This window comes from Triturus cristatus, chromosome 3_1, assembly GCF_964204655.1.
Source record: "Triturus cristatus chromosome 3_1, aTriCri1.1, whole genome shotgun sequence".
Classification (NCBI taxonomy): Eukaryota; Metazoa; Chordata; class Amphibia; order Caudata; family Salamandridae; genus Triturus; species Triturus cristatus.
The window spans coordinates 311297856-311319760 of NC_140583.1; the positions used below are offsets into that span (position 1 = coordinate 311297856).

Genomic DNA, 21905 nt, shown 5'->3' on the forward strand with positions numbered 1-21905 from the left:
ACCATAGCCAAAAAACAAAAAGCCCCATAACTCCCTCCTCATATAATGCGCATAAATCAGTATGCTGCATGTCCATGACAAATAAGAGGCAGTTTGTCAACCATAACCCCTCCTAAAACCGCTTCCCCTAACATTTAAAGTACAACGAGCAGCCGCCGACAGGCGCCATCAGGCAACACCTAGAGTAGATATCTTAAGGCACATCCAATTTAAACCCTTTTCAACTCTAAAATAAACTCTTGAGCCTTAATTTCTGAGTGAAAAAAGTGAGCCCGACCTTAAGGCGGGCGGGAAAAAGTAAATAGGCCTCACAGCCCATCCCTTGAAAAACAGAGATCAATTGTCGGAACCTCCACCTTCGTTCCACAGTGGCGTGGCAAAAATCCGGCCTTGCAAAAAAAGTATGTCTTTCGAAAGAACGTTTAGCGTCCGGTCTAGCCATATCTATTATGGCCTGGCGGAGCAGGAAGTTCCCGATAAAAATCAGAATTTCCCTGGGACGCTCGTCTTGTCTATCTGGATAATTTCTTTTTTTCTGAACCATTGGGAACCGATGAACCCGTTGAATCTCCATGTCTCAATTCCAGTGTGCAAGTTCCGGGAAGGAGCCTTTCCGTATCCCTGCTGAAAGGCTCCTTCCCGGAACTAGCACAGTTCATTTTTATTGTGTGCAATAAAAAAACATAACATCCTAAACCCTCTTCGCTCCCATGGCTACTCTGCAGGATTGTCATTTAAATAAAGTCAGCAAATAGAAGGCAAGCAAATGTGAGTTACAAACCACAAAGCCAATAGCAAGCAATGGGCGGAATGTATTTCCAGGGAAGGTTTCAGAATGCTCAGAAGAAGTCATAAAGCAAATTAGACAGCTATGCTGTCTGTTAGGCTTCGACCTAAAAATGCTTTAACACGGTCTTGCATCTGCCATTGCTACTGGCCTACTCTGCACTCCAAAAGGCACTTTTGCATGTCTTCAGTGCTCTTTCGCCCTCCACTCACTCACCATTGCTTTCATCCACCAACCCCCATACTCCTTTACAAATTGTTTTCATTTTACATATTTTAGGAGGGCCCTGCAGCTGCCATTTGCTGCCAGGCCACTCTGCATTCACAAATAAAAGTACATTTTCTAAAATGTGCCGGTTCAAGTAGTATCCACCATCTTGGAGCAGTAAAAAATATATATGGACCGGTTTCCTTCTATGGGCGCTCTCATGTGTGGTGATGCGACATTGTGCCCACCTCTGCTCCCCAGTGCTGCAACACTGGCAAAAATGCATTGGCAAAGCCAATAGGTCAACAAAACGAAACATACTGGCTTTGCCCAGCCTTTTTATTTTTAATAAAGAACTGGCAAAGCCAGATATCCTTCTTCAATCATTGAATCCACTCACATGTTGTCTGACCATATGTCTGACTTTCTGATAGATAAGCAATTAAACAACCTCAATGTTTAACAATACTATGTTTATTTTCTTAACTGAGAACAATAATCAATTAGAGCAACCATAACTCAATAACCTGTCTGATCCTCAGAAAGCTCTCACAATCAATGTCGCCATACTGTTCTTACCCAGAAATTATTTTGTGATTACCAATCCCTAAATCTCTGTATACCACTAATCTAGCAACATACGGCCAATTTCACGTCCCCCTGATGAAGACAACTAGCTTCAGAGCAAATAGTCAGAGGAGAGGATGGGAAACTGACTTAATCTTTGGAATTTCTTAACTGATAGGTTTGATTTAGGTCTCGAGGTACTAAATCAACTCTTATAACTAACCTGGATAACCTTTTCTTGAGTGCAGATGCTGGAAGAGTGGTAACTCTGGCTCTTTAGGACCTTTCTATGACCTGAATTCTGTGGGTCGCTGTATATTTGGGTACACGTACAAAGTCATCAGGCAATGCCCTCCTTTTAGCTCCAGGAGCCACTCAATTATCCGGGGGGTCCACAGGGACTCTCACTATAACTACTGATGTTTAATATAAACCTGCTCATCTGACTTTCAATTTTATACTTATGCCAACAATAGTCAAATAATTATTTGTCTGGATTCTAAAACCACTTGGGTACCAGACTCCCAATTTCTTAATTACTTATTCAAAATGTATGAACGACTTCAGTGCCACTGGCAGTGATTTCTAGGTTCTTTGAATACGTGCCTCACTCCTCCATTGTTGATGTCATTAGCAGGTGTTTTCCCTCTCAGGTTTTTGTCTCCAATACATAATGAAGCTCACTTTTGGATGATTTTGCTAGTCAGCAGCTAAAATATTCAGCTAGAGAAGCATCATGTAATAACTATTTCTCTGAAGCATCCATTGTAGAAGTTAAAAGATGTTAAATACAGCCCCTCACACAAAAATGGAAAACATTTATAAATAGTGTTTAATGTCAATGATTAGTGAAATCTGAAAGGAAGTATGCTTATTCGATCAGAGAAATCTGAAATGAAATCTAACTAATAAACCACGAAGACGGCTAGAATAACAGCAGAGTCTAGCTATCCTCCAGTGGTAAAACAGGACACCGAAATGGACCAATGATGGGGCTTGCAGGTGCTCAAAGTAATTCAGCTCAAATGAAATTGCTACTCTGTATGATGGAGACAATTGTCAAAAAAAGCTTCCGAAGCATCTTTCCCGATTGATCCATATGCTGCTGGCTCATGTCTAAACCTTGGGACTCCATAGAATACTCTCTGCAGGGAAAGGACTTTTTTTGCACTGGCTCCTTGGTCTAAGAAGGACTTGCAGAGTCCAAAATGTGCTGGGGAAAAATAGCCCATTCTCTGCTCGAAATCACTCATCCCACCAGCCTGTCAGACTGAAAGGTAACTCGGATAATTCGTGCCCTGAAATTACCTTGTTCCTTTTTAAACTCATTTTCACTCATGAATACCGGTGCCATAAGCTCTCCAACAGGTGGCTGGATGGATACATAAAATTGCCGGGTGTGAGTGCTAGAAAGGAACAGAAAAGGTACATGTCAACCCCTGACAAAAATGATTTTCACAGTAGAAAACTTTGCTATGAAAATAAGACAGATGGAGTAACAATAATAATAATATTGAGAAGTGTAACTAGTTTTAATGTATTACTTAATGACCCATACGTTTCCAGTCTAGAGCACTCTAATATTATTATTTAATGGCACTTCTTTTATCAACCTCAAAAGATTAAAAAGGTGGAATGCGCTTTGGCCCAGTTGGATATTTTGAAAGATTGCTATTATTCCATGTAATCCACTACTGGAAGCTTTTATTCAAGTTCAAGATGGTACCACGGGGGGGGGGGGGGGGGGAGTTAGATGATAACAGGGCGCACTCCTACTGAGCACGGAGCATATGCGGGTGACGGAAACGATGCACCTCTGTTCTGTCCCACTGCCACTGGGCAGGCGAGGGGGATAGGAGGACATGTCCATCCCTGAGGTAAGGAAGCAACCCGGAGCTATAACAACGGTATGTGAGGTTATTTTTAAACACGATATTTACAAACATCGGAAGTGATTAGAAGAAATATACAACCTCCTCCAAGTTTGCAGGGCAAAGAAGAGGTAGGGTGATATCAACCCCTCCCCCCGCCCCCCGGAAAAGAAAGTGGACTTCACTATCCGCTTTACACAAGGTTACGGGGTACATTTATGCCCCTTTCATTGCCCAAGGGCTGGGTGGATTTCTAACTACCCAGTATGCTACATGTATCACCTCCACCTTGCCCACAGGCGGGGGAAGTAAGTGCCACCAACCCTCATCTGGTGTACAAGAGAATGGCTTAGTTTGTCTCCTCAGCTAACGTTGCTCATGGGTGAAGGAGTTTAATCAAATAAAAAACAAAAAGGGAGCTGTGGCTGTGCGCCCCTGTGGAACACAAGATGAAGTGGGCCACAGAGCAGCAAGTAACCTAACATCTGTTCCGCACTCTATTTGCTACTTGTAAGTACAGCGCTGGGAGAGTCGCCCCTAAACCCTCTGAGGATGGCGCAGGAAACGCTGCGACCCTCCCTACTTATCCGTAGATCTGAGCATTTAGTGGTCCGATGAGTTGAGCGGCAGCTCCCAGCAGCCTTGCGCCTCTTCACAGTTTTGAACAGTGTGTTAGAGGTTTGCTTAGAAATGGTCCATTTGGTAGTGGTGTTGACCTACTGCACTAACAAGAGTTTAGGAACCTATGGTATGCCCTATTATGAGCATTGACACACTTCTGCTTTAAACTATCGCTCACGTATAAACGTGTGCTACAAGGATTCTGCCACCATTGGATGTTGACAATTCACAACACATAAAACAATGTTTCTTAGTTCATTGAGAAACAGAGATCACAACATACCATAGCTGGAAGTTGGCAGCCTGAGTAGAGTCGCAGAAGTCGATACCCATAATGGCAGTGGCACTTTCCCCACATACCAAGGATTCTGAAAAAAAAGGAAAATTCATTAGTCTGAGATAACAGTGGTGGTTACTTCTTCTCATCAGTAATACTTCCACAAAGTATTGCTCAAAATCTAAAATAAAGCATTATCAATACTATAACTGTGGCATGCACCCTGCCTCCCAAGTCAAAATTCTATACTTTAGGCTTATATACTTTCCTGAAACTTTGCAGAGGATAGCACTGCACATCTGGATGATGTTTGAGTTATTTACAATGATAAAATAACAATTAAGTCTGAGGACAGCAGTACGCATTATAGCTTCGAGGATAGTCTATTACAGGACTTACATTGTGATTTTAGAAACCATTTTAGTTATTTATACTGCTCATGCTTCCAGAGAAGGTTAGTGCTATGATCTTGAATATTAGTTCAATATGTAAAGTTAATTCTAAGTTAATGATGTTTCTTGTATTATTTATCTTTCTTATTACTGTTGGTATATTTCTTCTACCCCTCTCCTTTGGTGGTAGACTCCACCAAAAAGGACTGGAATGTTCAATGCTTTTTCCTCAGTTGAGGAGAGTGTGAAGGTGGAATAAAGCAAACTTCAAAACATCCTCTCATTTTATGTATTTTGCTAGCCCAGTGCTATGTAGGGCTTGAAAGTGTGGGTGAGGCGTATTAAATGTGTTTGTTTGTGTATGGGGAGGCAGTGGAGCTCCTTCATGTGTGGTGTGATGTGAGTGCAGCGTGGGAGGTTGAGAGTGATACTAGCCACCTAATTCTGAATGGTCGGCAGTCTTCAGGTGAGTTTTTTGTTGATCCTGGTATACAGGAAGTTCCCATAGTCCAGCTTGCTTGTGATGACGATTTTCTGGGAGCTGAATAGGAGAAAATTTGAAAATCTTCGTCAGTATCTTCAGGGCATAGTCGCATGAGGTGGTGATGGTGCTGACCTGAGCAGTCATGTTGAGTTCGCTGTAGATGACATTCCCATAGTTCTTAGGCTGGATGTTGGTCCAAGTTCTGCTGGCCACCAGGTGGAGTACCACAGTGTAGTGCGCTTCCTCTAGATCATGATTTAGGCCTTGTTGGTGTTCAGCTTCAGATAGTTGGTCTTCATCCAGTGGGTGATTTCAGTCATGCAGGCATTGAACATGATCCGGGTGTTGAGCATCTTGTCCATGAGCGTGAGAGTGGGTCGTGTGTTGGTGTAGGAGAGGCTGTTGATGGGAGAGTGGATGATGTTGGCTACAGGGATCATGTATGCATTGAAGAGGGTCGGCCTCAGGGAAGATACTTGCAGAACTCTGCAGACGAGGTCGCGGGCGTTCAAGGTGTATGGTGCTAGGCTGACTGACTGGGTGTTTCCAGTCAGGAAGGAGCAGATCCATAGGAGTGTGTGTCCTTGGATTCTGATGTGCTGTAGGGGTTGGAAGAGGATGGGGTGGAGACTTTGTTGAACGCTGCAGAGAGGTCCATGAGGCGCAGAGGTGCTGTGTCTCCTCCGTTCAGAGTCATGTGGATGCCATCTGTGGCAGCGGCATGTTGTGGTTGGGTCTGAAAACAGACTGAATGGTGTTGAGGAGTTGATGGTCGTCGAAGCATTTGTTGAGATATTTATGGGTGATTATCTCTACGACCTTGGCCGGGAATGGTAGAATGGAGAGTGGTTTGTAGTTAGCAAGAGCTGAAGGGTCTGCGGGGGGGTTCTTCAGAAATGGAAGGACAGGTGTGAATTTCAAAGAATCTGAGGTCAGTGAAAAGGTGGAGGCATTCAGGATGTATATGAACATGCGCTGATGGGTTGCAGTCCTCTGGAGTAAACGTGGTAGGGGGTCCGATGGGGCCTCCAGAGTAGATGGACTACATGGTGACAGTGGTTTCTTCTGGGGTGATGACGGGCCAATGTGGCTAGCATCAGGTCTCTGGATAAAATTAGGAGGCATTTGGTGTGGTCTGTCAGGTCTGGTTCCAAGTTGCAGTTGCTGTAAATGGCAGTGATTTTGCTCCTGAAGAATTGAGAGAGATTGTTGCAGAATTCATGCAAGGGGCTGATTGAATAAGAGGTGAAATTCTTCACAAATATTTATTTTCCTTTGTTGGCGATAGCATTGACGAGCTCTGCTAGAGCAGCATGTTTTGTGGTCCAGATCATTTGGTGAAAGCGTCTCAGGGTCCCGGACTGCTTTGTCTGCTTTTGTCCTAGCTTATTCTCCATCTGCGCTCCATGTTTGCAGTGGCATTTCATCATTCTGAGTTCCTCTGTGTACCAAATGGTCTGGGGTCTAGATCTTTTTGTCTTGGTGTGTTTGAGGTTAGCAAGGGAGTTGGTGCAGGAGGTGATACATTTGTCTTGGTGGAAGTGGAGAGGCAGCTGTTGTGTTCAGGTTGTTGGGTGTTGGGAAAGGTGTTCCAGTCCTTGTCAGTGATTCAGTTCCAGTTTCGGCGGTCTGGTCTAATGGTGGTCCAAGTGCGTTGGCCTGGGATGGTGATGCTGAACTTGACACGGGCGTGGTATGTCCAGGAGACTGGTGTGGGCTTGTCAACTAGGATGTTGTCCTAGATGGTGAAAATAGGGTTGAGGAGGTGATTGGTGACCAGGGTAGGCCCCTTTATTACTCAGTGCATGAGGCCCAGGCTTCAAAGGTGTTCGGTGAGTGCTTCTGAGGTGAGGTCAGCGTGAAGTGCTTTTGAGGTTGGGTCAGCTTGGACTTCCAGGTGGAATTTCAGGTCTTGGAGCAGAATGCAATTGCTAGTGGTGAAGGCGAGTGGTGCAACTCATTCTGTGATAGTGTCAGTGAAGTTGGTGCGTGGTCCCGTTGATGCTCAATGCACAAAGCTGATACAGTATATATCATAGGGATTTTTCCTACTGAAAACCAAACAAGTTGTAAAACAAAAAGAAATTGAATCGCTAAAAATATATTTTTTAAATACACTAAGCTAGATTGAGTACTGTTTGAAAGATTTATCCATTTTATTTCTCTATAAATTTCTACAACAAAGGTAGTACATTTAATAATTACCAATGGAGCTTTTTGACACCATGGGCTGAAAATAGAACTATTTGCTAAAATAGCTCGCATACAATACCACCAAATCCTGAAAAAGACAAAAAGAAGCACCCTGGCAGGCCGCATCGAAGCAGGCCCCAACAACAGCAAGGTACTTTTCAACAAAGCCATAGAGTTCTCCAGCGCAAAGCAACCGAAAACATTATCATCCTTTCACAGGTACTCCGCCACTCCTTACCAGACTTCTTCCATGACTAGATCTCCACCATCTACAGAAATTTCGAACCCCAACACATCAACATCCTCAGCCATTTGGACCCCATGAACGAGGAACACGACTACCTTGGAACAGCTCACTACGCAAGACACTACAGCCATCATGAACTCAGTCCACTCAGGAGCACTCATGGACTCCTGCCCATACCCATCTTCAACCTCTGGAGTGAGACGATCAGTAGTAAGCTCACCGCCATCCTCAAAGCATCCATCCCCATGCTCGCCTTCCCTGAAAAATGGATTCTGCCACAACACCAAAACTGTCCTGATTGCAGCCACAGAATCAGATCCCTTAGCGACCAAGACAACACGACAGCACTCACCCTCCTCGACCTCTCAGCAGTGTTTGACACAGTATTACACCACAACCTGATTAAAAGGCTTCACAACATTGGAATCCAAGGAGATGCCCTCAGGTTTATCGCCCCCTTCCTCAGCAGAAGAACCTAGAGCATCTGCTTCCTCCCTTCACCTCGGAACCCAAGAACACCATGTGTGGCATCCCTCAAGGCTCATCCCTCAGCCCTACCCTGTTCAACAACTACGTGACTCCCTTTGCCAACGTCTTCAGATCACACGGACTGAACATAGTATCCTACGCTGACAATACCCAGCTCATCCACTATCAGAAGACCCCTCTGCCTCACTGACCAACATCCGCAGGTGCATGACGGGCATCGCCGACTGGGTAAGAGACAACTGCCTACAACTGACACAGACAAGACAGAAGTACTGATCTTCGGGAACAACGCCTCCCCATGGAACGATGACAGGTGGCATCCTGAACTAGGACCGTCACTCACTCCGACCGACCGCGCCCGCAACCCTGGCACCATCCTGGACAGTAAGCTCACAATAAAAAGGCAGAATAACACTGTATCGTTCACCTGATTCCTCACCCTTTGGATGCTCGTAAGATTTTCAAACGGCTCCCCATTGACACCTGATGCACTGTCCCACAAGCCCTGGTCCCCAGCCGACTGGACTATGGCAACAGACTCTATGTAGGAATCACCTCTTACCTCTTCAAGAGACTGCAAACTATACAGAACTGTGTGGCCAGACTCCTCCTCGACCTCACAAAAAGAACCCACATCAACCCCCACTTCAACAAGCTCCACCGGCTCCCCATTCAGAAAAGATGCCAGTTCAAGATTCTGATCTTCACCTTCAAAGCCCTCCACAACCAGGGACCAGTGCACATCAACGCCCCGACTGAACTGCCACCTTCCCTCCAGACACCTGTGCTCCTCCCTCTGCCTCGCCCATACCCCCTGCATCTGCCGCAGCAACAAACTGAATGACCTACCACTTCACCTACAGACCTCATCCTCTCTGCTGGAATTCAGAAAAGGACTCCAGACCTGGCTGTTCAACTAAGCCTCCTGCAGCAGCACTCTCAGGGCTTGGATACCCTAATGGGTGATTAGCCATCCTATACAAATCTAGATTGATTTATTGATAGGGAGAATAAATTACTTCTACTACATATACAGACTTTCACCTTTGTATTTGTTATACACATGGAGCTTGACACAATTGCAAATGTCCAATTCATAAAGCCACCTGCATGTGTAAGTTTCTAGTATTTTGTTATAGTAAATCTGCTCCATTTTCAGAGTGTTCTCTCCAGGGCAATGATGAAATAAATAAATTGCACACACTCTTGCAGGTATTTCCAAAATTGTTCTCTGCTTACATCAACACTGGGAGTGGTTGGAGATATAAACCTGGTATATGGGGTAAATCTACTGCCAGAGTGGATTGGTCCTTTTGCTTCCTTAGGACATATTGGGGGCAGCTTAGATGAACTGGATGAATTAACTCTTTACTACTATGCCCAGCAGTAATTTTATGAGAGGATTTGTGTCCATTTGTTATTTTTTTTAAACTGCAGTGCCATCATCAATAGCATGATCAGGGGTGTATATAACGGAGTCAGTGTTTGTTAGTGGTGAGGCAACCTTCCAGCACAACCCCTTACTGTTCCCCTTGAGGCGGTCTATCCGTGACCTCCTCAATGATAGGCTTAAGGATGGTGCCACTGGGACCCTTTTTTCATTTATTCAATTTCCAAAGTTAAAGGAACATAACGAAAAGAGGAAAGAAAAATTCTAACAATGTAATTCAATTGCGTTACAGCATATCAGTTAGCAAGGAGATAGAAATAAAGACATGCAAACTAATTTAAGCTAATATACAGACTCAGTGTCCATTTACATACAATAGAAACTGAGCAGCAAGCAATAACAATAGTAATTTATGACACAGTGCGACAGACAATGAGAGAAGTGCGACAAGGCTAGTGTAATAATGGTGCATTATGTGTCTTTAGTAGGCAATCTGTGACTAGATGTCGCCCCATCACACCCTGCTTCCATTCGTGGGGTCAGACAGGTGATCAGAGTGGTCCAGATATTCTTGGACCGGGAGCACATCCATCATCAGCTCCCAGTACGCTTCAAATTGCTCCTGACAGTACACAGCGCCCTACAACCAGCATTTAAGTGGAGAAGCGGGGTGTCGACCCCACCGTTTGGCATGGCTACTCTACACTTGGCTAGGAGCATCAGTAATGCTGTCAGTCGTCTGACATCAGGCGGGACATCCTTCACATATCCCAAAACAGCAACGAGAGGAGATTGCTGGGGACAATGGTCTGTAATTAATCCTATAGTATTGAAGACACCAGTCCAGTACTGAGACACTTTGGGGCATGCCTACACCAGATGAAAGAAAGTAGCTGTACTGGTAACCCTTGAGAGCCCCACCTTAATGTATTTGGAGTTACTGGGACCCATGATGGCTGGGTACTCTACCCATGAAATCAGGGTTTATGAGTATTGAATGCCCACCTCATCCTTGTTGGGAGCATAGTAAAGCACTGATGGATCTCCTTGTCTATGTCTCCTTCTTTTCTTCTATGGGACCTCAAATCGGGATATGTCATCAAAAGGCACGTTTTGTATATTGTTCGAACCTAAAGTCTAACTGCAGAAACACACAACTATAGATGAAGAACCAAACTCGAAGATAGCCCTCTGGTTGATTTTTAATGTGGTGTTCTCAAAGGTTTGGTCCCCCTCAATTATAACTGCTGCTGTGTTAAGATAGTCATTTGACAAAAGGGAAACAACAGACTTCCATTTCATCCCCCTAGATTTAATCCTAATGCAGCAGAAGAACTGTAGAATTTGCAGTATTTGTAGAGGTGGGCCCTCAGGGGTAAATAGGCCTAAACTCCAGGAATTGTACAAAGGACATGGAGACACTTTTAGTTGGTACGTTGGAGCGGGACTGCCCCCGCAGCCACCCCATGCGCTTTTATTATCTTGCGCACGGAGCGCAGAACTAAACAACATTTTTTAAAATATTAACATTTCACACTCAAGACATATAATGTTACCACTCCTCAGGTCACGGTCTTCTGCCTGCACGGACAGCTCACAGTTTCACAGATTCATCAGATTAGGAAGTTCTTCAGGCAGGTGGAAGGCACAGGGTTGTCTCGCAAATGATACCTCAGGGGATCACTAAGTCCTGATGATCTCGCGGTAGAGGACTCCTGCACCAAACTGTTGCTTTGAGAACGCTTCCAATGGTACGGGGCTTGGCCATATCTCAGCTGAGCCCTGAAAGACCTTGGTTTGGATCAGGGGCGATGGCAAAGATGATGCCCATGCATCGCTCTCTGACAAAGGATCAGCGTCTGTGGATGGGTTTTGGATGAGACAGCATATTATTATTGAAGTGCTCCCTTTACCTTTTGAAGAAAGTGATGCTGCGAGTGAGTCCTTAATCGCTTCTGCGGACTGTTTTCATAGTTCCTTGGTGTCCCACCACAAACCATGGTTGGTGTTCAAAGGGCAACCGGAACTTGCTACTGGGGTATCTGTCCTCAACAAACACCGAGTCCCCAGGCTGGTTGTCGGAAGTCTGAGCCCTTCGCTTGCTGCTAGCACGGCCCATGCTGGTTTGGCTGTTATCCTAAAGTTGAGAACCCTTTCATCATCAATGAAGCTTAGAGTCCATTCTGGGTGGTATGGGATTGCATCAGTGACAATATTCCCCATGCCCTGGGGCTGGGCCAGTGGTTGAGTGCAGCATCTGCCAATGCTCACGAAGGAATCCATAAATCGCCCTTACCATCGATTGTTGGTCAGCATGTGCGATGCTGATCACCTTGTTCAAGGTGCACATGAAGCACTCCACCTCCCCGTTGGCAGGGCCTGGGCAGTGTTTTTTTTACGGTACTGGATGCCCCAGGATTGGAAGTAATCTGGAAATTCTTGGCTCTGAAAGGGTGGTCTATTGTCTGTCTGCACTTCTCTCATGAGACCAAAGGTGCCAATCATCTTTTCTATCTTTGCAATGACTTTGGAGGCCGTTTGGGATCGGACTAGTTTGATCCCTGGGTATTTGGTATAATCATCTATCATAACTAGACCGTATCTCCCATCCGGTAGACTGACAAAATCTAGGCTGGCACACTCCCATGGCTGCTGGAAACCCTCTTCTGTACAGGGATCGAGCTACTTGGCACCCTTGGTATGACCTTACCACTGCCTCCACCACTTCATCCATGCCTGGCAACTAGACTTCTACTTTCAGCTGGAGCATGGACCAAGTACTGATTGCTTCAGCTTGATTGTTGTCCTTCCGCTTATCGGTGGTGAATGAGGTACTAGTTTTACTCCCCCCCCAAAACTTCTGGCTTCACTTTGCTCCACTTAGCATTCTCTCTCTCCTCTTTGCGGGTCAAGTACACTCATGCACATTCCCTTTCCGAGATAACCTTCATTCTGTTGTTCCACCTACCAGAAGAACCTTTTGCACTGGTCTTTCAGAGATTTTTCAAAGCGAGTTGAGAGTAGCGTGCAGTCAGCGTGGTGTGGTGAATGGTGAGGTGAGCGGGTTACTCTTAGCTATGTGCGTAGCCAGTATCTGGATTTTGCAACTTGCTGAGTGCCCCCACCTCTCCCCTCTTACTCCTGTGTCCTGGTCATCCAGCTCATCTCTGCTCCTCCCTGTTTCCTTTGCAGGCACGAGGGATGGCATAACTTGTGTTTAGGGCACTTAGGCTTTGCACACATTTCTCTATGTGCCAGCCTGTGGAAGAGACAGCTGCATCGATCTCATGACCATCTTCTGTCTTGTTTTTTCAGGAAAAGTTGCATTTGTTTTCGTGGGCGCACAGTGGCATGCTTCGTCAAGGGGCAACTTGTCTTTCCTTAATACCAATTGAGGGTTTTTTTTCATCCGGAGTTTTATAGAGCGCAAACTTGACCCGAAAGTATCAGGTATCAGAGCGCTTTACATGAGCACCAGTTGTGTTACACAAGGACACATTCATTTTTGTTAGGGATGGGCAGATTAAGTGATTTGCCCAGAATCACAGGATGTTCAGCGTCATTGTCGAGACTCAAACCCGGTTCTCCAGATTTGAAGTCAAACGCCCCAGCTGTTAGACCACATCCTCTACCTGAACCAAGGCACATATGTGGCTGGATAGTATTCCCCGATCTTAAGCCTTACCATGTTAAAAACTAGTAAGTTTACGAAAATGCCATTGTGTATGGAGCAGGGCATACTTGATATTATCACCTTAACAGATATAGACTGCTTTAAAGTGGGGCCTAGGGAGAGTGATGTACTGGTAAATCTCTTAAAGATGTGTTATTTCGATCTAGGCTCAACTGGGTGGGGCTGTTTTGTCACCCATACTTGAAAAGCTTTGGTTGGGCACCCTGCTCCTGCTTTGCTGTTTGACAATAAAAAGTGTTTTAGGTAGTCACATTATCCGGTGTAATCTGATTTTGAGCTGAGAGTTTGAGGTATTAAAAAGGAGAAGAGAAAGGCAGGCAACTCTGCTCTTATTTACTTTTGTACTGTGCACAATGCAAGCTTTGGTGTTTGTAGTGCCCTGTGCAACAATCTTAGTGACCTCATCCGAGGGTTCAATGATCAAAAGATTTGTGTAATAATAACAGTGACACACTGAGAAAGCTACATAAAATACATATCTATGATCTGCATTTTTCACGTTGTACTTTACAGCAGGCACACTCACCCTCTGTGCTACTCTATTTAAAGCAGCACCCAGACTGTCAGGAAATATCCTCAAAGCAGAATGTATCTTTCTGACTTCCACAGTGCCGCCCCTTACCTTAAAGTGCTCACCAGTCACTTGACCTCCATTTTGAGTATGAGGGACACTTTCTATAACTTCCGGTTTGCTGTGCAAGCGTCTTACAAGCAACTGGGCACGTGTATTGGTCGCAGGCACCCATATTATGGCTTTTATTTGTATACTCTCCTGTACTTTATTAACTGGAGCATTCTGCTGCCTGGCTGGATATTATTGTTTTTTCTCCTTCACAAGGTGAGGCTGTGACCAAAGTTGTCTTCTGAGGCTGGCAGACCACAAGCCTCATAAATCACCTACGCTGCTAGAGCATCAACTTTAATTGCTGTTTCAACATGCTCTCTTTATGTGTTTTCACATTTAGCTTAGAATTTGTGATTTAAGTAAGGTGTTCTCATTGATATGTAATGCTTCTTTTATACATGCAAAGCCCTAATAATGTATTTTGCTCATTGTTTCTTTCGTCTACAAGTTAAAGATTGCCCCTACTTTAGGAGCTTGTAAGTGGTTGTCATTGAATATGTTTGGCATGCTTTTATAATTGTTTTCAAAAAAAGGTGCAAAGTTTAAAGCTGATCGTTTATCATGTGCAATAGATTATTTAAGCGCTATATACCACCAAGCAGCAATATTTTATTGGCATACACAATCGTTTGAAATGTTATTAAAGACACTGACATTTTCAGGGCCAGAAACAATGTCTGCATTTCGTTGCAGCTCACCGTTTCTGACTATCTGCTCCCATCCTGTCTGTAGTATGTTCTGAAGCCATTCTTTCCTTTACAGTTAAGTAAGACCATTCGCTATTGCCAATGACGTTAAGAGTCCGCCTATTGATCACCAATTGACTGCCTTGATCTTCACTCTCATTTGGTTGCTTGTTATGTGCTTTCTCATCTTGCGTTTGTTTCTCACCTCGAACATGGACCCATTAGTTTTGCTCTTCCAGTGCTCACTTTTAAAGCACTCTTTTTCTGTTTTTGTTCGAGAATGAGTGCATGTTTTCAGCTTCCTCCTGCACTTCTTACCCTCTTCCGCACTTGTGTAACTCTGCTCGCCCATCTCTGTGATGTGCTGACCCTCATTGGTTTCTCGCCTGTGCGCTTTCTCTCGCAGCTTCATATTGTACTTTCTTGCCAATTTGCGTCCCGTGCTGCTCTCCCATCTGCACCCTCCATGTTGTTTCCCCGACTCCAACGCCCCTGTGCTGCTTTCGCCTGCCCTCTGTGCAGCTCCCCTGTCTTCTGGGATTTCGAAATGAGTTCAGTTTTACTTCCCCACCTGTGCTTTTCCCCACCCAAGCAGCTTCCCTCCTCCTGCAACTTTTTTTTTTTGGGGGGGGGGGGGGGTTTACGGATTCAACTCAGATTGGTAAACAAGAATGAGAAATGCAATGCTTGTGTCATTTTGTAGGAATGAGCATGATTGGGTGCAAGCCAACAAAATCATGCAGCCTGTCGAATAGGCTTTTTTGTTTCCTGTCGTTAGCCATGCTATAAAGCATCACAGGTGCTGTGCAGTAAGTCATGCTGCACAGCATCATAGATGCTGTGGAGCATGGCTTAAACATTGGCAAAGTCAATTGGTCACAAAGGCAAGAGCTATTGGCTTTGTCAGTGCTTGTTGTTTTTTTGTTGAAAGATGGCCTTTTGAATTCTTTCAAGGTGCTAGAAACTAAAGAATGCTTCCTTTTCATTAAACCATTATTTCACACAGTAACAAAAACAGGACTCTACTGGAAGCAAATGTGCCTTCAGTATAATCCAGCGTTTCTTTTCTCAGTTTAATTTTAGCACATTGAACGCAGATCGATTGGATTTTCCAATTCTTGTTATGACAAGATGTCAACATTACCTGTGACTTACATCTAAACTCATACTGTTGTCACCCAGTCTTTTCAACTCCTACATGCTTTTATTTGTACATGTTCAAAACTGATAAAGCACTGGCTACTATGGATCGGCTATAGGTCAGATAGGACGATATTCTAGGTAAGACATCACTCTATCAAATCACAAGTGTACTGTCACTGTGCAAGGGATTAACAGGTGAAGGAACCTCAGACATGATCTTACCATCCAGAAAAGCTGTCCCATAAAATAGCATTCAGATGAGGATATGGTTGTGGGTAGAAGCACAGTGACACCACACAGACCCCTCCTATGGCATCTATGGCATACAGGTTGGAGGAGCACTCAATGTTCCTCTCGGCTGGACCTCGTTTACCCTGCCCTCTGGCACCCTTTTTCCATACAGTCTATAGCAGTAAGTAAGCCCCCCCCAACCCCATCACAACTGATGAACAAACCTTAAACTTGTGGTCTGCCTTCACCACACGCGAAACTGCTGCTACCATGACGACCATCCACTGAGGGGGCTCCATCTGATGCTTGCCCCCACAACACCTTCACCAAAGGACTCCTACCATTCAGCGAAGCACTAACACCTTTCCTCAACAATTCCATTGACTCAGCCACTTTTTTGACCACTGGGAAATATGCCAACGGCATGTCCCTGCTGAAGAACCCATTACCACTTTTTAACTACAGACCCCTCACCCTCCTTCCATACCGGGCAAAGGTGTTAGAGAAACTCACCAACTGATACCTCACTGACCACCACAGAAACCACCAGTTCCTTGATGCCAAGCAGCCTGAATTGAGACCCAACCACAGAAACATCATTCATTGCTACCACAGTCAACATCCTCATGATCCTTCACAGAGAAGGCACAGCAGCCCTCATTCTCCTGCATCTCTCAGCAGCATTTGACACAGTCTCTCACCCCATCCTCATCAGGCGTCTGCACGAGATTGGCATCCATGGACCCGCTCTCCGCTGGATCTGCTCTTTCTTAACGGATATAACACAAGCTGTAAGCCTGGCACCTTATTTCTCGGAATCCTGCAAACTCATCTTCGGAGTGCCTCAAGGCTCATTGCTCAACCATATCCTCTTCACTGCAAACAGGATTACTCTGACCAAAGTAATCTGTGCACACAACATCAACACCCCCCTCTCCTACATAGACAACCACAACTCATACTCTCCCTTTCAGACAAGATTCACAACACACGAAACAAGTTCACCGCCTGCATGTTCCAAGTCATTAACTGGATGCAAGCCAACTGTCTCTAGCTCAACCCTAAGGAGACAGAAGTAGTGATCTTCAGCATTAACACTTCACCATGGGGCTTCAACTGGTGGCCGTCCTAACCTGAACCCACATCCACTCCCAGAACCCACGCCAGGAACCTCAGAATAATCATCTACAGCAACCTGGGTATGACCGCACAAGTCAACACTGTCACTGCATCCTGATTCCACACCCTGAAGATGCTGAGGAAGGTCTTCAAATGGCTCCCAAGCAACAGTAGGAAAAATTGTCACTCATGCCCTAGTCACCATCAAATTGGACTGTGGGAACACCCTCTATGCCAGGATCACCAAGCAGCTTACTAGAAGACTACAAACCCTCCAGAATTCGGCAGCCAGACTCATCCTCATCCAAGTAGGAGTCAAATCAAGCCACCTGTTAGACCTACGTCTAAGGGGGTAGCTTGGCTCAGGTCACTTGGCTCAACACTCCATTTGGCTTTTTCAGGCCTGCATCCCACTCAGCTCGCAATCCTGCGCCACATCACTCAAAAAGAACACTACACCGATTTTTGCACAAGAATTACTGTACTTTATAACATTTCTTTTCTGTTCAATTTTCACTTTGACATTACAATTGTAACCAGTTCATTTCATTTGCTTAAGGAACTCTCTCTAATGTCTAAGGTCAAACCTGTACGTTTCGGTTCTAGGTAAACTTATCTTACTCAATTCCACATGTCCTCAATGTAACTTAAACTTGCAGAGGAAATAACAATTCACTCCAATCAATACTGTAATCTTAGAGTCGCCCTTCTTAGCTTATCCCACCACAGTTAGCAAGAGAAAGAGATACAATCCCCAATTATTGCTGGCTGAGAGACTTCCCCTCCCCACACTGAGCACAGGACTGTATTCCCCAATAGTTAGTTCCAGTCACCTTCTTCGTGCCAGTCCGAGTGCTGGTATCCCCCAGGAATTGACCTCCCGCCTCCCGGGATACCCTGCTTACTGTAGTCGGCACAATCCTGCACAAGAGGAACCAGTTCCCAGATGGTTGTCCTTACGACTGAAGAGGAATTCCTGTCATCCGGATGGGGGCGTCTCCCTAGGCACCTCCCTGCTGAAATACCTCACCCGGCGCTTACAGCGGAGGTCCTCTACGCTTCCTGCTTGTTTTTTTACACTTGAAAAGCGCACCCGCCACTGCCGACTGCAGCGCGATCTGCGGGGGCGCGGCCCTGACTCCGTCAGGCTCTCTCACTCGACAAGCGCTCCCGCCGCTGCCGACTGCAGCGCGACCTGCGGGGGCGCTTCCCTGATTTCGTCAGTTTCTCTGACTCGACACAACTCGTGGGGGGCGCGGCCTCATCACCCGGCTGCTGGAAGGGCGGCGCTTGTCTGTTGGTCCGGCACACGTGACCCGGGGGGGGGGGGGGGGGGTAACCTCACAGCCCGTCAGTTTCCTGGCCGCCGCTTCAAACGATCGATCGGCGCGATGTCAGCTCCACACTCAGCTGATGCGCGCGATGCCCCATCAGAGAGTCCAAGCACCCCACCAGCCTTCACCGATCCCTCAGGACTCCACCGGGGTCCCACAGATAGGCCCACGCCTCACATACACAAAGGTGAGGAACTTAGTTCAGCCAGGCGGGCAGGCAATGATTTAAGGGGCTTGGTTCACAGCAGTTCAGATTAGCCCGGGGTGTATTTAGCCCAGCTCCCTGCCTTGAAGTCCACGAGGGGCGCTGTCGCTGTCACCACTGGGGGGAAGTTTTGGATTCCCAAATGTCATCCAGGGAGGTCTAGGCAGTTCCAATTGCAATTCCCACCCGGTATCCCTCTTCAGGCCTCCAGGTTACGTTAGGGATCCTTAACCAGAACACAATGCCTCCCAGGGTCGATGGCAGAGTGCAGGGATCGGTCAAATGATAGAGGGTGATGTCAACTAGGTAGGGGGGTTCGCGCAGACCCTAGGGTCTGTCCTCTCCCAATCCCACGCAATCACCTCACCACTCAGGTGCCTCACTCCTGCCTACTCCACAGCCCACCTTGATTCTAAAATGGCCGCCCTCCTGCCACCTCTATTTATCACCTTGGGCTGGACTTGCCAGAGAGGTCCAGAAAGTTCTGGAACCTCCCATGGCAGTCATGGCCCGGGTGCTGAGGTGACAGTTGGAGCCACCATTTTGTGAATCCTACCTTCCCCCATTATCTACCTCAGTGGAGCACCTTGCGCCTTTTCCTCATGTGAGGAGGAAATGGCGCCCAGAACCTCTACATCAGCACCCCAAAAAGTTTAGTAGACAGAAAAAATGAGAAGGGGACAAGGGATAAAAAAATAAAATGAGGAGGGAACTGCCAAAGGGCTGACAGGTCTAACACCACCTCTCAGGGAACTACACTGGCTTGTGATACACAGACACGCTGAATTCAAACTCCTCACACACAATGAAGGCACTACACAACTCAGGCCCAACTACCTGAACAGTCGCATCTCCTTCCACCAACCACGCAGACACCTATGTTCTGATGGACTACTATTCGCACACATTGTACGCATACAGAGAACCACATCCACAGGACAGGCATTCTCTTACAGCGCTTGGAACAACCTTTTAAACCTTGGAACACCCTCCCACTCCACATCAGAGCCTCCTCCTTCCTTCTGGAATTTTGCAAGAAGATAAAGACCTGGCTTTTCAAATAAAAAACCTACCATAGGCAAGGCTAGGCACAAATACCTGCTAAGCACCAGGATAGCCTCCCTGGTGCCCTTTAAAAAATACACATAACATAACATCACCTGCTCAGAGTAGGTGGTAAATGGAAGCTAAACTGGCCCTGGAATGGAGAATCTGTATCTAGAAAAGGACCTGGTAATTACAGGTCTGCAAGATTAAGCCGGATTAGTGAGACAGTAAATCAGACCCGTATATGTATGGATGAAACCCAGCTAGTTCAGAATCTCTAAAAATCCAAATGGAAGGTCATAGCCTTGTCTGACTCGAGTCAAACAATGGAGGTGGTACAACAGACTCTTTCTAAATGCCTCAAATATGTGATAGTTTCTCTGGGTTTCAGTATGTCAACCTACAACTATTTGAAATGATTGGCCTCTTACCCTGGCTCCTCCTCACTATCATCATGTCTGGCCAGCAAGCTTCAAGTCATCGGCAATAAATTGAAATATCATTTATGGAAGGTAAACATCATAGTCAGATGTACATTTTTACACCCCTGCACTCTCCTTGTGATCTTGCTACTTCGACTAATCCAGCCTCACTTGATCACTGTGTTCCTTGCAGTTGTCAAATCTCGCATCGATTACTGCAATGGCATCTAAGGCGGTCCTTTTAGTAATAGCCTCGCATGAGCTGCAAATGTTGCTCAAGTTGGTGGCCCACCTCATCCTCTGATATACTGATCAGCTCAAGCCAAGGATAATAGGCGGTTACTGGGCATCTACAATATTTATCTGGAGCACAACACAAGAGTTAAAGATGCAAAACATATTTTAAGATCTGATTTAAGTTGATTGTATAGGTGATTTTTATTGTAGATGTGACTCATAAATATGTGGCAAACACTGGCACAAATAAACCACTCAGTTTGCTTTAGACATCTCAGTGGATTAGGTAGCGCCTAAGCAAGGAACTAATCAGTCTATATGACTCTCTCATAGGGGTAGTTCAAATCTGACCAGGAGAAAAGGTGGGTGATTCTTTTTGTAATTACTCTTCATTGCACTATTCAAGTTAAAAAGTTGACACTTTCTCATATTAAAACGTGCAGTTCAAATACATTCTCCCTTTCCATGTCCTTACAGATAGAAAATAACACTTTAATATTATTCACATCCACTATGCAGGAAAGTGCCTCTTTTTGACATGGTCACCCCCGTTTTTTGCCTGGTATTTGATGTAACTTTGACTTAAGTGCACTGGATTTCTGCTAACCAGGCCCCCAGTGCCAGTGTACATTCCCAAAAACAAGGTAGCTGTGCAATTTCTCAACAACCGGCAAGCCCTTTCACATCCCTGTAAGCCCCTAGAAAATGGTACCCTCTACGACATGGGTACTACAGAGGGTAGCCAAGGGCTGCAGCATGTATTATGCCACCCTAAGGGACCCACCACCAAACACATGCAGACTGCCATTGCAGGCTGCGTGAACGGGTGCAGACAAGTGAAAACACGATATGGCACACACCATATGAGCCATGTCCCCAGACACTGCATGGAATAATGCAAGTCACCCCTACTGCAGGCCTTACAACTCTAAGGCAGGGTGCATTATATTACATGTGTGGTCCTATATGCATGAGCAGATATGCCCCGGTGCTGTCTAGTTCATTTGCTAAAGAGTACAAGTGAAGAGGGAAGTTCCCTAGCTACATGATGGCTTAACTAACACATGGTGTTTGGTATCAAAACACCTGGTCTTAATAAATGCATACTGATGCCAGTAGTGGATTTATTACAACCTACCAACCTCTAGTGTACTGGCTGACTCAGGCCGGAGGTGTTTTGACCTCCTCCAAGCAGGATGGCTAAGTAATCAGCATATCAAGGAAGGAGGCTTCAAAGGTACCTGCCGCCTTTGATATGAAACCCCGGCTTCCCCCACACAAGGGAAATTCGATCCCCTGCCCAGGGACCATTTGGGACCAGGACTAGCAAGAAAATTAGCTAGTCAGCAGGTGTGTTCACTATCAGGCTACTTACATCCCTAAGGTGGTCTACCTGAACTGAACACGAAAAGTATAATTCCACCATCTTGATTTTTAGTGAAATCAGATTCACTGGGTCAGGATTATGTCAACTCCCCACAAGGAAGTAGTCATTAATGGGGGTGTAGACATCCCAAATATAAGTAGCCAATTGGCTACTACCTTACATTCCCCTCAACACCCCTAAATTGAGTATTCAGGTGGCATCCCTGACACCAAGAACTTAGATACGCCGAACACTAGAAGAAGAGGACAAA

At 45.6% G+C, this 21905-nt stretch overlaps 1 protein-coding gene across 7 annotated transcripts in view; it reads right to left on the reverse strand.

Annotated features, from left to right (window-relative positions):
• Positions 1–21905, reverse strand: part of AP3B2 (adaptor related protein complex 3 subunit beta 2) — a 405963-nt gene that overhangs the window by 39262 nt on the left and 344796 nt on the right. For all 7 annotated transcript variants that reach the window (XM_085644011.1, XM_085644012.1, XM_085644009.1 and 4 more), the window contains 2 exons: positions 4337–4421; positions 2870–2967 (listed from right to left, as the gene is read on the reverse strand). In XM_085644011.1, coding sequence (XP_085500137.1) covers positions 2870–2967; positions 4337–4421 — 183 coding nt within the window. The remainder of the gene's footprint in view (positions 1–2869; positions 2968–4336; positions 4422–21905) is intronic.